This window comes from Ochotona curzoniae, unplaced genomic scaffold (genome assembly GCF_017591425.1).
Source record: "Ochotona curzoniae isolate NIBS_2020 unplaced genomic scaffold, NIBS_Ocur_1.0 patch107, whole genome shotgun sequence".
In the NCBI taxonomy this organism is placed as follows: Eukaryota; Metazoa; Chordata; class Mammalia; order Lagomorpha; family Ochotonidae; genus Ochotona; species Ochotona curzoniae.
Genome location: NW_024466648.1, coordinates 326,968 through 340,683, shown reverse-complemented (window position 1 = coordinate 340,683; position 13,716 = coordinate 326,968). Strand labels below are relative to the sequence as shown.

The 13,716-nt window shown below is 44.0% G+C and overlaps 1 protein-coding gene across 2 annotated transcripts in view; it reads left to right on the top strand.

Annotated features, from left to right (window-relative positions):
* The window catches only part of LOC121166290 (THUMP domain-containing protein 2-like), a 36,373-nt gene extending 25,150 nt beyond the window's left edge, over window positions 1–11,223 (top strand). For both annotated transcript variants that reach the window (XM_040995418.1, XM_040995416.1), the window contains exons 7-10: window positions 633–704; window positions 1,198–1,312; window positions 8,285–8,393; window positions 10,515–11,223. In XM_040995418.1, coding sequence (XP_040851352.1) covers window positions 633–704; window positions 1,198–1,312; window positions 8,285–8,393; window positions 10,515–10,839 — 621 coding nt within the window. In that variant the 3' untranslated portion in view covers window positions 10,840–11,223. The remainder of the gene's footprint in view (window positions 1–632; window positions 705–1,197; window positions 1,313–8,284; window positions 8,394–10,514) is intronic.
* The last annotated feature ends 2,493 nt before the right edge of the window (window positions 11,224–13,716 follow it).

Sequence of the window (13,716 nt, the reverse complement as noted above, 5' to 3'; positions counted from 1 at the left end):
AATGTGATGTCACATTACCCCATCTACATACACTCGGGCTCCAAGAGCTTCCCAGCCTTCCGTGCAGAACCGGCATCCTTAAAGCACTTACGTCTGACATGATGGCATTCCCAGAGGACGCATTAATGCATGCTCTTCCTCCAGGCTTCCTGTTTGCCTTCTGGGGATGGGTAGGATATACTTCCCTGGGGACTGAATCCCATGTGCTAATGGAAGTGAGTCACATCCAGGTGACACCCTCCAGACCAGCGCAGCATCAGCCTCGCACATGAGCTAGGCCTCCAAAGAGAGAAGCAGAGGCCCTTTGCCATTTTGTTTTAAACTTCTGCAGTGTGGGGTGTGGCACCATGCAGTATAACCCAGCCCAGCAGCACACCATTCGGTCTGGCTCCTTCTGCGAGGTCATCACCACATTTCTGTCCTACTCACTATTGTTCTGAAGCAGTGGCCTTCTCCTCACCTTAACCTTGCCAAGCACATTCCTGACCTTAGGGCTTTAACTGACCTGCATTCCTAGTTCAGCATAAAGAGGAATCTTTGCTCTTGGAATGGTAGTCCTCAAGTTTCAGCTTCCTTTTGTGATACCTGGTGTGCTGGACTGGGCAGTACTGACTGAACATTTCTGTTTGCAGGCTGGAGTGTTCGTTTTAGATCCCATGTGTGGACTTGGAACTATACTTCTGGAAGCTGCTAAGGAGTGGCCAGTAAGTCCTAACCCTTGGTGAACCAAGCAGTGTGTTTGCTGTATCAAGTACAGCCACTTACTGATTGTTTTCAAGTAGATAAGCCAGTTAAGGATTGTTATTTTAATCATATTTATTTTCAAGTAGATCATGAGGTTTTTCAAATAGATTATGAAAGGCTAATTAAATTGTGTTATTTCTTTCAGTACTCTGATCAATTTTGGAGAATGTGAGGATTCTAATAAGCAGTCACTACCTAAATCATACGTATCTTCAGACTCTCCAAACGTATGCAATTGTAAAATATTAACAGATTTTTAAATTTTGTGAAAAACTTCAATTTTTTCTACTAAATACTATTTAAAGTGAATAATATAAATGTTTTAAATTGAATTTTCAAACTCCATTCATTTCACATTAATTCTTACTATTGTGGAGGAAATACAAGTAGGTTTTCTTAACTACTTAGAACAGTCCTATTCAAATGACTTGAAATACGGCTTTCCTTCCCCAGGGTGGGTTTTATGTGGGTGCGGATGTCAGCGACTCCCAGTTGCTTGGCGCCTATGACAACCTCAAAGCTGCAGGACTCGAGGATAAAATTGAGTTACTGAAGCTCTCTGTTTTAGGTAAGAAATTAAAATGCAGAAATTGAGGGAAGTGAACACATCAATACATTTAGAAACTTAATACAAAAATAATTAACTTAATACTTTTTGCTTATATCCTCTGTGGACTAATAACCAGTTTACTTCCAGTTATCATAACTTGTCTGTTTCTCCAAACGTTCCTGATTGGTAAGCAGCGTTTCTGTAGTGTAGAAGCAGTGTTTCTGTAGAAGCACTGAGATAGAAGCATGACTTTTTTAAAGATCTGTTGGTTGCATCTAAACCAGTCCTCACATCATAACCCGGATTGGTTAATATAAGATAAATGTGGAGAGCTGTTTCATGAAAACAAACACTCTTCATTGCTTTCAGAGACCAGACGAAACATTCGGAATTATTCTATGTTCTTGCCTCATATTGGAGTGAGGTAACCAACTGTCCCGTTTGCTTAGCCAGTGCTGCCAGTGCTAAAGCCAGGCAAGTCTGGAGCAAGGCAGACCTGGGCATGCCCCTTCCCTCCATGGCAAATGAGCAGTGAAAAACCTGGCTGGGAGTCGAGTCTGCTGAGCTCAGACCGATACCCCTTAGGCCCGTGGTTTTAGCTGCTTAATACACGCCTCTCATTCCTTTTTTTTTTTCTCTCCCTCCTGTTTACTTATGCCTGTCTCTCTTAAAGAAAAAAAAAAGCAAAATGTGAAAACTTAGCCCGTCTTCAAAGTGAATGGATAGTAGAGATGTATAATCAAAAGGGGAGAAGCAGTGAGGATGAGTCTCCATAGAAGAAAATACCAGAAGAACCGCCATGTAAAAGCACAGTAAGGTTCCTCCGAAGAGGAAGCTGTGCTCACGGTTGGCCTCTCGCGGCTCCAGGCCATACTCTGTAATGCGAATGTGCACGTGACACAAGTTCCTGAAGCACTCAGAGCGGTGCTTGCACTGAAATAAGCCTTCCAGGAGCCCTGGTTTCTGTAAGAAAGCCATTGGATGAGACCCCCCCACCACCATCAAGAAAACTGACACTGGGTGTGTGTTGTTCCACTCTGGTGGGTTTCACGGCCTTCCCATCCTCAGGCATCTTGTGAGCGTGAAGGGAAGAATCCTGACTTGGCCGTGTGACCTCTACCACACACTGAACTGCAGTTTTATCTGTTTTCATTTTCATCGAATTCTCCACAAGAGCTCACTTTGAAAAACCAGGCAAAGTTCCTGACTGTTGTTTGGTTGTTAAACATTCCCTTTGGTTAGCAGATAACCAGTTAAATCCTACTATTCAAAAGGAACACCATAACTGCCATGGTAAAGGCACATGTAGTGAGAGAAGAATGAACAAGAGACAAACTAGGGGAGTATTGCAGTAATCCGAGTAGGAAACGCTGGCGTCCTAGGCCAGACTGATAGCATATTCTGCCTTGTGATGGCCAAAGTCAGGCTGTGTCTGGAGGCTGGTGGGAGCAGAGGCCAACTGCAAATGGGTTCCTGAGAGCATGGCAGGACTCACATAGTGGCAGCTGGTAGAATCTTCTGCTTGGGAAGGTGGAGGAAGGAGAGAAATGGGTCAGTAACTAAAAGGAAAGATCTAGGGCATTAGTCAGGGACTTTTTTGACAGAATTTTTTACAGTATGTTTAAATACTGGAGAATGATGTCAGAAGGGACTCGGTACTGCGGGAGACGGGAGAATCACTCCTGTGCTCTATTCCAGACCTAGGGCATGGGTGTGAAGCGTGTACCCCCTGGGAACAGGGGGAGGTGGAGGGGAGAGCAGATGTGGGTCACACCACGCCAGCAGGGCACCATGGTGTACATGCCAGAACGATGTTGGCACCGGAGTGGATTCTTTCTGTTGTAGTTGTTGAAAATATTACAGATGCAGCACATTGGTTTAAAATTTCCTCTGTACTACTGAGATTAAATGTCTTTCATGTGATGTCATTTGTAAGTCTTCTCTTTGATGAGTTCTCCATTTTTATGATAACTTTGTGTAATAGAGTACCATGTGTACTTTAAGGTGTTTGGTTACCACATTTTTCCAGGCTGAATTTCCAACCAGGGGAAACTTTACATCTTGTGAACAATAGGGACCCATATAGCTATTGAATAATTACTTCTCTATTGCTTATCTCTTGCACGGGTGGATAGTATAGCTACGTAAGAGTGTTTATTTTCTTTATGAACTGGGTTTTGCCTGGAGGGCTGTAGTCATCAGTGCGGCTTAGAGGGTTGACACTCACAAATCCCTTTTCCAACATGGATGGGCTTGAGAGTCTCCTACCTTTGGATGTAGTCATCAGGATGCCATGGGCTCACTCAGACTGAATAGAGTCTTCACTGTGTCCTGCAAGAAAAAAAAAAAATAAGAACAGACATCTTTGTATTTTCTGCCGTACAATATGGAGATGCTAACATGCACTTCCCAAGGCAACAGTGAAGGTTTATTACATAAACCAAATATGGTGGTTGACACACAGCATGAATTAATGCCTCTCACAGTGGATAGGAAAATTAAGAATGCTCCCACAGTGTGAGGAAATTAGGCATGTTCCCAACAGGAGCTGTGTTTCTACACAGTGATGCTCTTCTTTCCCTCTGTGTGCGGTAGTGACTTCTGTCTCCTTAAAGGTAACACTCCACTTGTTGTACACCCTCTGCTAGTGTAAAAGAAGAGATGACCACTTAACATGCAGAAATTGTATGAATGCACTCTTAAATTGTAACCATGGAAATGCAGAATCAAATGAATGTCACGTTGCGGGTTCTCTTGGGAAGTGACAGTTATTAGCTAGGCCTTTGGTTTTTGATCTACAGATATATTTACATTCTTAGTAGAAGATGGGTACTGTGGCATGCAGATTTCAGGGGGATTGAATTAAAATGCGAGATAGCTAGGTAAAAGGATATATTTTTACTACTTCCAGTCAGATCTTCTGTGGTCTATCACGCATTGTTTGATAACAAGGATAGTTCAGCTACTCAGCCTCTCATAGAAGAAATGGAATTGAAAAATAAGTCAATGGGGCAAGTGTTTGATGCAGTTAAACCATTGCTTGGGACTTTCATGTCTCCTATCAAAATGTGTGATTCAAGTCCTATCCCCCCTACTTCCAATCCAGCTCCTGCCAATATGTGCCCTGGTTACCAGCAGACAATGGCTTAAATGTTTGGATCTCTTCCACCCACATGGCAAATCTACACTGAGTTTCAGGGTCCTAGGCCAGCCCTGACTGTTGGCAGGCATCTGGGGAGTGAACCAGTAGATGGAAGACATTTCCGTCCTCGTTTCTCTCTGCCTTTCAAATAACATAAAAACACATTTTTTAAAATGTACACTGATAAGTATACTTTAGTGCAAAATAATTTTTTTAACCCAAGCATGGTGTTCTCATAGGATATATTTTTCATAAAATTTTTGAAGATACCCTCTCATTTCTGTAACAAAACTATTGGCAACAATTGTGCTTTGTTCTCAAGCATCCCTTCTTTTCACCATGTGTGAAGATGACATGCTAAATAAGCATCCCCTAACATAGTGGGTACATTTTTCTTAAGACACAATATGTTATCTGATGCCCACCTTGCCTACTGCCTTGACACCTGGCTGGTGTTGTCAGCAGAAGGCCTTTGTGGGCAGTTACATGTTGTCCACTCTGTATCACTGTCATCTTTCTTCGCAAACGAAATCTGCTGCATCAACTCCAGTTCAAGTTCAGCCTCCTCTCCCCTTCCCATCCCATACCCCCCACAATTCTTAGAAATTCAGGAAAAGCATTTTCAGTCAGAGATGAAACATCTAGTGAGTACTATTGTCAATTCAGTCCAGCACTGTACAAGTGCCCATTTAGGCATGAATCTGGGCCACTATAGCATTTTGACACAATTCAGTATTATCACTAAACCTGGAGCAAAACTGTACCTGGAATTTCATGTGACACCCATGCCAATCATACTTGCCCCGAAACATGGGGCAGCTTGTTAAGTGAAGCAGGCACTTAACCAACACCTTTTATATTTTTATAATATACAAAACATCACTAAATTTCAATCTGTGATGAAGACAGTTGAATACAAAAAAATGTTTCAGGAGCCAGCATGTGATGGCTTAGTGAGTAAAGCCACCATCTGTATCTCCGGTGCCATTTCGTGTCCTTGCTGCTCGCTCTTTCTTTCTTTCTCTCTCTCTTTCTTCTTTCTTTCTTTCTCTCTTTCTTTCTTTTTTTACATTCATTTATTTTTATTGGAAAGCCAGATTTACAGAGAGAAGGAGACAGAGAGAGAAAGAGTATCTGTCTGCTGGTTCACTCCCCAAGTGGCCACAACACCTGGAGCTGAGTCAATCCAAAGTCAGGAGCTTCTTCCAGGTCTCCCATGCAGGCACAGGGTCCCAAGGCTTTGGGCCATCCTTGACTGCTTTCCTAGACCACAAGCAGGGAGTTGGATGGGAAGTGGAGCAGCCTAGACATGAACTGGCACCCATATGGGATCCTAGCGCTTGCAAGACAAAGATTTAGACCCCAGGAAACCACACTGGGCCTGGCTGCTCCACTTCTGATCTGACTCCTGGTTAATATCCTAGGAAAAGCTGTGGATGATGATCCAAATGTTTGGGCTTCTGCTACCCACTTTGCAAATCCAGAGGGAGCTCCTGGTCCTGGCTTCGGTCTGACCCAGTCCTGGCAATTGTGATCATTTGGGGAGTGAGGCAGTACATGGAAAATCTCTTTCTCTGACTCTCCCTTTCTGTAAGTCTTTCAAAAAAATAAATAGTAGTTCCTTTTTTTTTTTTAAGTAACTCAACATAGCAGTAAATTACCTCTGCTTTTCTGCTATCAGTTGAAAGAACTTTGAAATAACTGCTCCCTGTATCAACCAGGGTCCAACAATGGTGTTATAAACGCTTCTGTTTCATGAACTAGTTGTGTAACCTTGATTGCATGCTCTTCAGCCTTCTTTGAAAATCTGCGGAGGATCTGACAGATGGGATGTGGAAAGAATTAGCTTTGCTTTTTTGAAGAATTGAAGTTAGTAACAACAACAAAATCAGATCTACTCTCTTTCCCATGGCACTTTCTGCTGCTTGTCATTCCATGTAGCATTCGAGTTCACAAAATTCACATTCTCTCTCACAACAGTAATGTCCACAATTATTTAAAAGTACTTCTGTTGGTCTTCGAGTTAAATTGCCTTAACTTTTTTATTCCTCAGTTGATTCATCTCTTAAATGTCTGGATTGTATTTATATTTCCCCCCAAAAAAAGGCTGGTTAGTAAAATGTTTAACTTTTTCATATTTGAAAATGTCTATGGTAAAATGACACTCAGTTGGCAATAATATTTTTCGATGTCACCTTGTAAGTTATCAACAGTGGCTCTGTAACTTTCTGTTTGTTTCCATCACAATCTAAACACATTGGGACGTTTTTGCATTGGAGTGTGACATTCCTGCACTCGCCTGCTGCCGCTGAGGTTTTTCCTGTCTTTGTTGTTCTTTTTCTCATTCCAGAAGGTCAGGGATGTCCCAGACCCTTCCTTGGAATTCCCATGTCTTCCTAATCTAAAAATCCATAATGCTTAATCTTACACACGCCAACTGCAGTCTCCATCTAGAGTGTATCATCGTAGAGTTATTATCCAAATAGGGACATTTTTGAGAATGAAAGTGCTAGAAATTATTCAGCGTATGGTATTTTGAAATATAAGTTAAATTCTTAACTTCTTATGGTAAACCTGAAAGTATATGTGTATAAATATCTATACATGCTGAATTTTTATTAAAAAAAAACTTTTTTTAAAAAAACCTAATTTTTATTTTGAAGTGCAGATTAATAGAGAGAAGGAAAAACAGAGAAAAATCTTTAATCCACTAATCTACTCCCTAAATGGCCGCAACAGCCAAAGCTGAGCCAGCCTGAACTCAGGAGTGTCCTCTCGATCTTGCACATGGGTTCAGGGTTCCAAAAACTTGAACTACCCTCGCCTGGTTTCCCATGCCATAAGCAGGAAGCTGGAATCAGAAGCGAGACAGCCAAGACACAAACCATTATCATACGGGATGCTGGCGCTGGCAGGAAGAGAATTAGCCTGTTGAGCCATAGCACCTACCCTCCCCACAGGAAAGTTTTTGAAATACTGTTTTACAATTAAGGTGACAAGCAAAGCAATTATTTTAGTCAACTAACTAGTGTATTTTTTATGTATGTATATGTGCTATATAAAGCAAAAACACCTTGCAATTAGATTATTCTTTGTCATAAATAAGATGTGCTATGATTTCCTTATCTGTTTTCAGTCATTCTGAAAAATTGTAGAGGACTGCCATAGTTGTGTCCTAATTCAGTTCTAAAGTAAGTTAGGGTGTCCCATAAGTTAATTCTACAATTAAGTTCATAAAGTTAAATTCTAGGGGGAAAAAACTCCTGCTTAGACCTATTAATGACCCTGTTTTGTTTTATTTAACTATCACTCTAATTTCACGTCAGGGTTTGAACTAGGAGAGGTCATTAGCCAAAACACAGAATTTATTGTTTCATTTTAAAATTTGTCAACAGGAATTCTTGTGGTATTTAGGAAAGATTATTAAATATTATTACATCCCTACAGAATTAGATACTAATACTGAAAATTGTGTCATTTGGGAAAGCAGAATAGAATCTGTAGAATATGGTATTTTTCTAAGTAACTTAATATATTCGTGGGCCTGGCAACTTCCTATACACATATTCAGTTTAGACAGTTGAGTTTTCTGGTTCATTTAAATTCTGCTTGCGACATATTTTATCATACCTGAAAAAAATATTTGCCCAGTAACAAAATACAGAAAATATAGTAACTAGTATTTATCATTAGTAATTCTGAAAGCATTTGAGAATCCTGTGATTGCTTAGAAACAAAACCGGCAGCCCTAAATTTTATTTAAAATGCAAAAAAAATCCATTTTTAATAACTTAGGCTATAAATATTTAACCTTATTGTAAGCAGACTCTCTGGTTTCTATATTGCAGATTTGCCATTGCCATCAGAAAGCATTGATGTTATTATTTCTGACATTCCATTTGGGAAAAAGTTTAAGTTAGCAAAAGACATTAAAAGAATTCTGCAAGAAATGGAGAGGTGAGTCATAGAACTTATTTCTGTAATTCTGTAATTTTTTGGCTCTGGGACACTTAACCAAAACGTATAATTCTTCAGTTAAAGATCTGATTGCATCGTAGTAATATGTCAGATTTTTGTGGCTTATTTTTCTAAGATTTCATATGAGAAGTTTATACTTGTGATACAATTATGCCATTATCATTTTTACTCTTTAAATTTGATTCAGAAAAACTATTTTTCAGTACTGCCTGACATTTGAATGTAAGAAACAGTGACCTATTATTTCAGTCACCGAGCTAGGTAATTTGCATATTTGCTTCTGATCCTCACTTCATCTTATTAGCTGAGTGAATATCCCGTATTAAAAAAGATCATTGTGCTGCATTTTTCAGTATTTTTCAGTATTTCTGTTTTCACTTACTTGAAAGGCAGAATGACAGAGACAGATCTTCATTCTTGTTTGGGGTTATCCTTTGTTTTTTTTTTTTAAGTTTTTTTGAAAGGCAGATTTTTAGAGAGGAGGGAGGAGAGGAGGCAAGGGAAGAGCTCCTCTGTCTGCTGGTTCACTCCCCGAATGGCTGCAATGGCCAGAGCTGAGCTGCTCTGAAGCCAAGAGCCAGGAATTTCTTCCTGACCTCCATGTAGGTACAGGGTTCCAAGGCCTTGGCCCATCCTCCCCTGCTTTCCCACGCCACGAGAAGGGAGCGGGCTCAGAAGTGGAGCAGCTAAGACATAATCTGGCTCCTTAGGGGTGCTGACACTTACAGGTGGAGGATTAACCTATATACCGCCACGCCCACATCTGCGTTTAAGTGACCTAAGTCTTGATTTTATTACCCGAGACCCCTCTCTCTGAGCAACACTTCTGATTCCTACAACTGTCAAACACCTCTTCTCTGCTCCCACAGCCCAAGATCGCAGTTCCCTCAGATGGGCTCTGTTTGATTTCACATTCCAGTCATCACCGGAGCTCATAACAAACCTGGATGTCCACTGCCCCGCCTCTGGCACCGGGGAGCCTGTTTCTTCCCCCGCTTGAGGCTGGCTCCCTCTGCCTCGGTGACATTAATGACTGTTCCACTTTTCTCTTAGGAAATCTGAGCAGCTCAGGCTGCTCCTCCTGTCCTCACCTGAAATGTGGAGTCTCTGTTCGTCAGTCCCTGTTCTCTGCCACCTCAGTGATCCCATCCACCCTCATAGCCGCGTGTACCCTTTACTCCTGGGAAATCCGCTCTGTGCCCTGGACACTGGTCTTGCTCAGCCACTCCAGGCTGCACACCCGGCTGTCTGTTGGAACCCACACTTAGGGTATCGACCCGTCCAGCCTGCCCTCTGTTCCGCCCACCACTCCCTCCTCCTGCCACCCTGAATCACCTGCCACGATGGACCACATTCAGTGCCTTGACTTCCTCTCCTTGCTGTGCTTCCTGCACCCTACCTTGCCCTAGTCCCTCACTGTCCCTTTGGGATCCCTCCTGCTTGTCCCTTGACTCAGAACTGAGATCCCAGCCTCTAGGAATGACCCACCTCTCCTGGGAGTGTCCCCACCCTCCTTCCACATGCCATGTGGTATGTATGCCCAGAAACCCGTCACTTGCCCCCTCCTCCCACCTAGGAGGCTCTCAGCCACGTGCAGGGTTGCGTTGCTCACTGCCTCAGCTGCAGAGCCGGGCAGCCCTGGGCTGAGTGAGCCGGCCCGAGAACTCTCCTCCGAGAGCTGCCCTCTCAAGCTCTGCCTGCTTTTTGCTCATCTTCCCTTCGTCCTTGCCCCGAGCTCTCGTGACTTCCTCCTGCCATCGACCTATGCCTTTAGTATGTGCAGATTCTTCAGGATTCTGCCAGGTGCCTTTTCCTTTATACAGTCATGGATTAGGATGCAACTACAAATTACGTTGTCGAAATTACGTTGACGCCTGCCTTTTGAGTAAAACTAGATCATTAAAGGAGATTTGTACTTAAGAATTCATAATTATTCCAATGAACGTGCGTTATGGCAGATGCTACGTAACTGCCAAACATCCTTGCATTTTAATGGACAGCATGAGATTTCAAATCAGCAATACCAAATATTTTAGGTAAAGTGGGGCTGTTGTCTAAGGAGACAGAAGAACTCGTGCTCATTTTCCTTTTTTGCCACAGAGTGCTCCGTGCTGGCGGGACTATCGTCCTGCTGCTTGGTGAAAATCACTACAGGCGCCTCACCAGCCAGGCGGAGAGCGGCCTTCCTCCGGATGCCAAGGGCAGCCACATGGACGGACCTGGGACTGGCAGGTGCTTAAAGCCTGAAGACAAGATGGACAGCCCAGGGACCGTGGCATCCTCCTTCAACACCAGTAACCAGGAGTACTTAGATCAGATGTCACCATTTGGCTCTTTGGTCCCGACGGAATGCTACAAAGTTAGCCTTGGAAAAACAGACGCTTTCCTGTGTAAATATAAGAAGGCATATCCTTACGGCTCGTAGGAAGCCTGCCACCAGCCAGGTCCTCATCTCTACGCCAGCGGCATGGCGGCCCCAGAGCTCTGAGTGAGCAAACTCCCCAGAGACATGGCTGATTGACACAGGTTCTTAGAATCTCTCCTCTCGAGTGCATAACATGCATACAAAAAAGAGTTACTGAATATTTTAAGAGACTCTGAAGTTTGTATTTTGTCACAAGGTGGAAAGATCTGCTTGGCCAGAAATTGGTCCTTTGCAAAACTTCAACTTTAAACTTTTCAGGGCTTGACATGAGCGTGTCACGGTCAACACCAGCTCGGTGATATTTTAACTTTCAGATGTTTGGAAATGATGAACAATTTACATGTGAACTTCTTTTGATATTAAACCTAACTTTTGATCCCCTAATTTTCTCCTTCATTGGAATGAAAATATTTTTTATTTGCTGTCTGTGGTTATATATCTCATTATATAGAGCAACAATCAGAAGAGGAATTTGAGTAAAGCCAGTATGTTTCAACATGGTAGAAAACGGAATTTGCTTTTATCTTAAAAGCATTAATACACTGTCACCTCTTTCATATGTAGGAAGCTCAGTGTGTTTCTGACGTTCACTGAGAAAAAGATGGAAGTGCGAGTTGCGAATTGCTTCCCTTCAGTGGCCCGGCAGAGTGGCTCGGGGCTCTGGCTGCCGTGGGGCCAGCTGAACACCCCCCTTGCTCCCTTCTTAGGCATCTCGGCACTCTGACATAGAAGCCTGAAATCTTGCCATGCGGCCAGGGTGTGACTGGAACTGGGTCCTTGGCGTCAGGGTGCACTCAGCCGCGTGTGCTATGCCAACTGTGCCCAGTGGCAGCAGCAGAGCATCCTCTAGACCCAGCGAGAAAGCAGCTGGCCTGAGCAGCAGCGCCCCTGGCCGGGGAGCTAGGCCCTGCTCTCTGGCCTTCCTGTCAGCCAAGAGAGCTGCTTAAGTCATTTCTGAATACGGTCCATTTCTGCTATTGAGGCTGCTAAGCAGCAGCCGAAACTCTTGTGTCTGATTGATACTTAGAGAGGTTTCAAGCAACCTCCCGCCACCCCAGAAATGTGAATCTGTTTATTGCCTGCTTTGTTCAGTTGGGTTAAAGACAGCAAGGGTATAGCTTGTATTTTACAAAGTCTATGGCACATGACAGTGAAACAATGGGTTATTCCTGCATTTATGTCATGCTAAATACATCAAGAACCTGGAACACGAGCACTATGGGGCAGGCTGTGCTCTTCCGAGAACTTGGAACAAAACACGGTTTCCCCGGTCCTCACTCCTTGAGCTCAAGCAGTGGTTGCAGCCATGGGCTCTTCTGTCCTCCAGGGAATGCCCGACAATGCCTGCAGGCAGTTTGGTTTACAGCAACTTGTGGGGAGAAGAGTGAGGTGACTGACTTCAAGTGGGTGAAGGTCACAGTTACTGCTCCAGTGTCCTGCAAGGCCTTGCGGGGCAGCCCCTGCAGCAAAGAATCACCGGGGTCCAGGATGCCAGCAGCACCCGGGCTACTGATGGGTCAAGGTCCAGCAGGGATGATAGGACCACAGCAGGGGAGCTCTGGTAGACAGAAGACTGGGATGGCTGAAAAGCAACCTCAGAGGCGGAGCCTGCCTGAGTGGTGGAGTGTGTGTACCACCAGACCTCACAGCGTACCTGTGATATGTTGGGGTTTCATTAGGAAATGGGGACCCGGAACACTGAAACAGAAGCAGAAAGGGATTGGGTGACGCATGCTGCAAGCCCCACTCACCCTCCTATGCTGCCAGACACAGTTCCTTTCTATATTGCTTCTAGCATTGCAGCTAAGGGCGGTGCTTGGCAAGGCTTAAGGCCCTGGGAGGAAGAATTCCAAACACAGCCAACTGATCCACGCAGCACATCTAAGAGGATGGATTACATCATACTAGGAGAAAAGAGCTGTGCTGCTACATCGGAGGGAATCTGTTGATGTGGGTACCTTCAGCAGAGGTTCTGGAGTTGCTAGAATTGAGCAGCTGGGTGGGGTTCCAGTACAGGTGGTAGGAGGCAAGTGGATGTTCCAGTTGTATTTTCTACGTAGCTCCCTCAGGATCTGCTTATGATGGAAGAAGAGATGGCAATGGGTTGGGTTTTTAACCATGCACCTAGTCCGAGGGGTTGCCATCAGCTGCGTGGGGTGGTGGTGGGGGGAAGTTTTGGGGGAGATATCAGAAGTTGACATTTGGACTTGCTCGTCTAGACAGTCCAATAGAGACCTGCCTAATTGAGACAGACTAAAATAGCAAGTCTAGTTGAGAGTCACTTGCTAGACAGTTTTAGACTTGCTAATTTTGAAATGTGCATTAAACATAAAGAGGCGATGTCAAGTACTCAATTGAAAGCATGAGGCTACAGCTGAAGCCAAAGGTGCGCTCAGCTCTTCTTGGGGAATTGTCAGCATTGGCATGCGTTTATGCAGGATGAGCCCTCCAAAGGACTGAGTGTCATAAAGAAAAGGACGGCGTAGAGGCCTGGATTCCCACTCTGCTGCAACACTGACAGACGTTGCAAAGGAGAAAGAATAACCAGCGAGGTAGGAAGAAAACCAAGGGTGTGACAGCCTGGGAGGGTATGCAGGGGCCAGTGGTCACCCCCTGTAACTGCAGCTAAGCAGCCAACCATGACAGGGACTGGAAATGGAGCGATTAGTAATGAGACAGACTATGGAAGCCTTGACACTGGCTGACGTGGGCTTATAAAAGAAACCGGACAAAGAGCCGGACACAGTGAACCCAGGCAGCTGGGGGCCATTCTGTGCGACAGGGGCCCGGAGAAATGAGAGCAGTGAGGAGGAATCGAGAGAACGCTTCTGTTTTGTTTTTCTTAGCAAGCCTGTATTTTCATGTTGAAGAGAATCC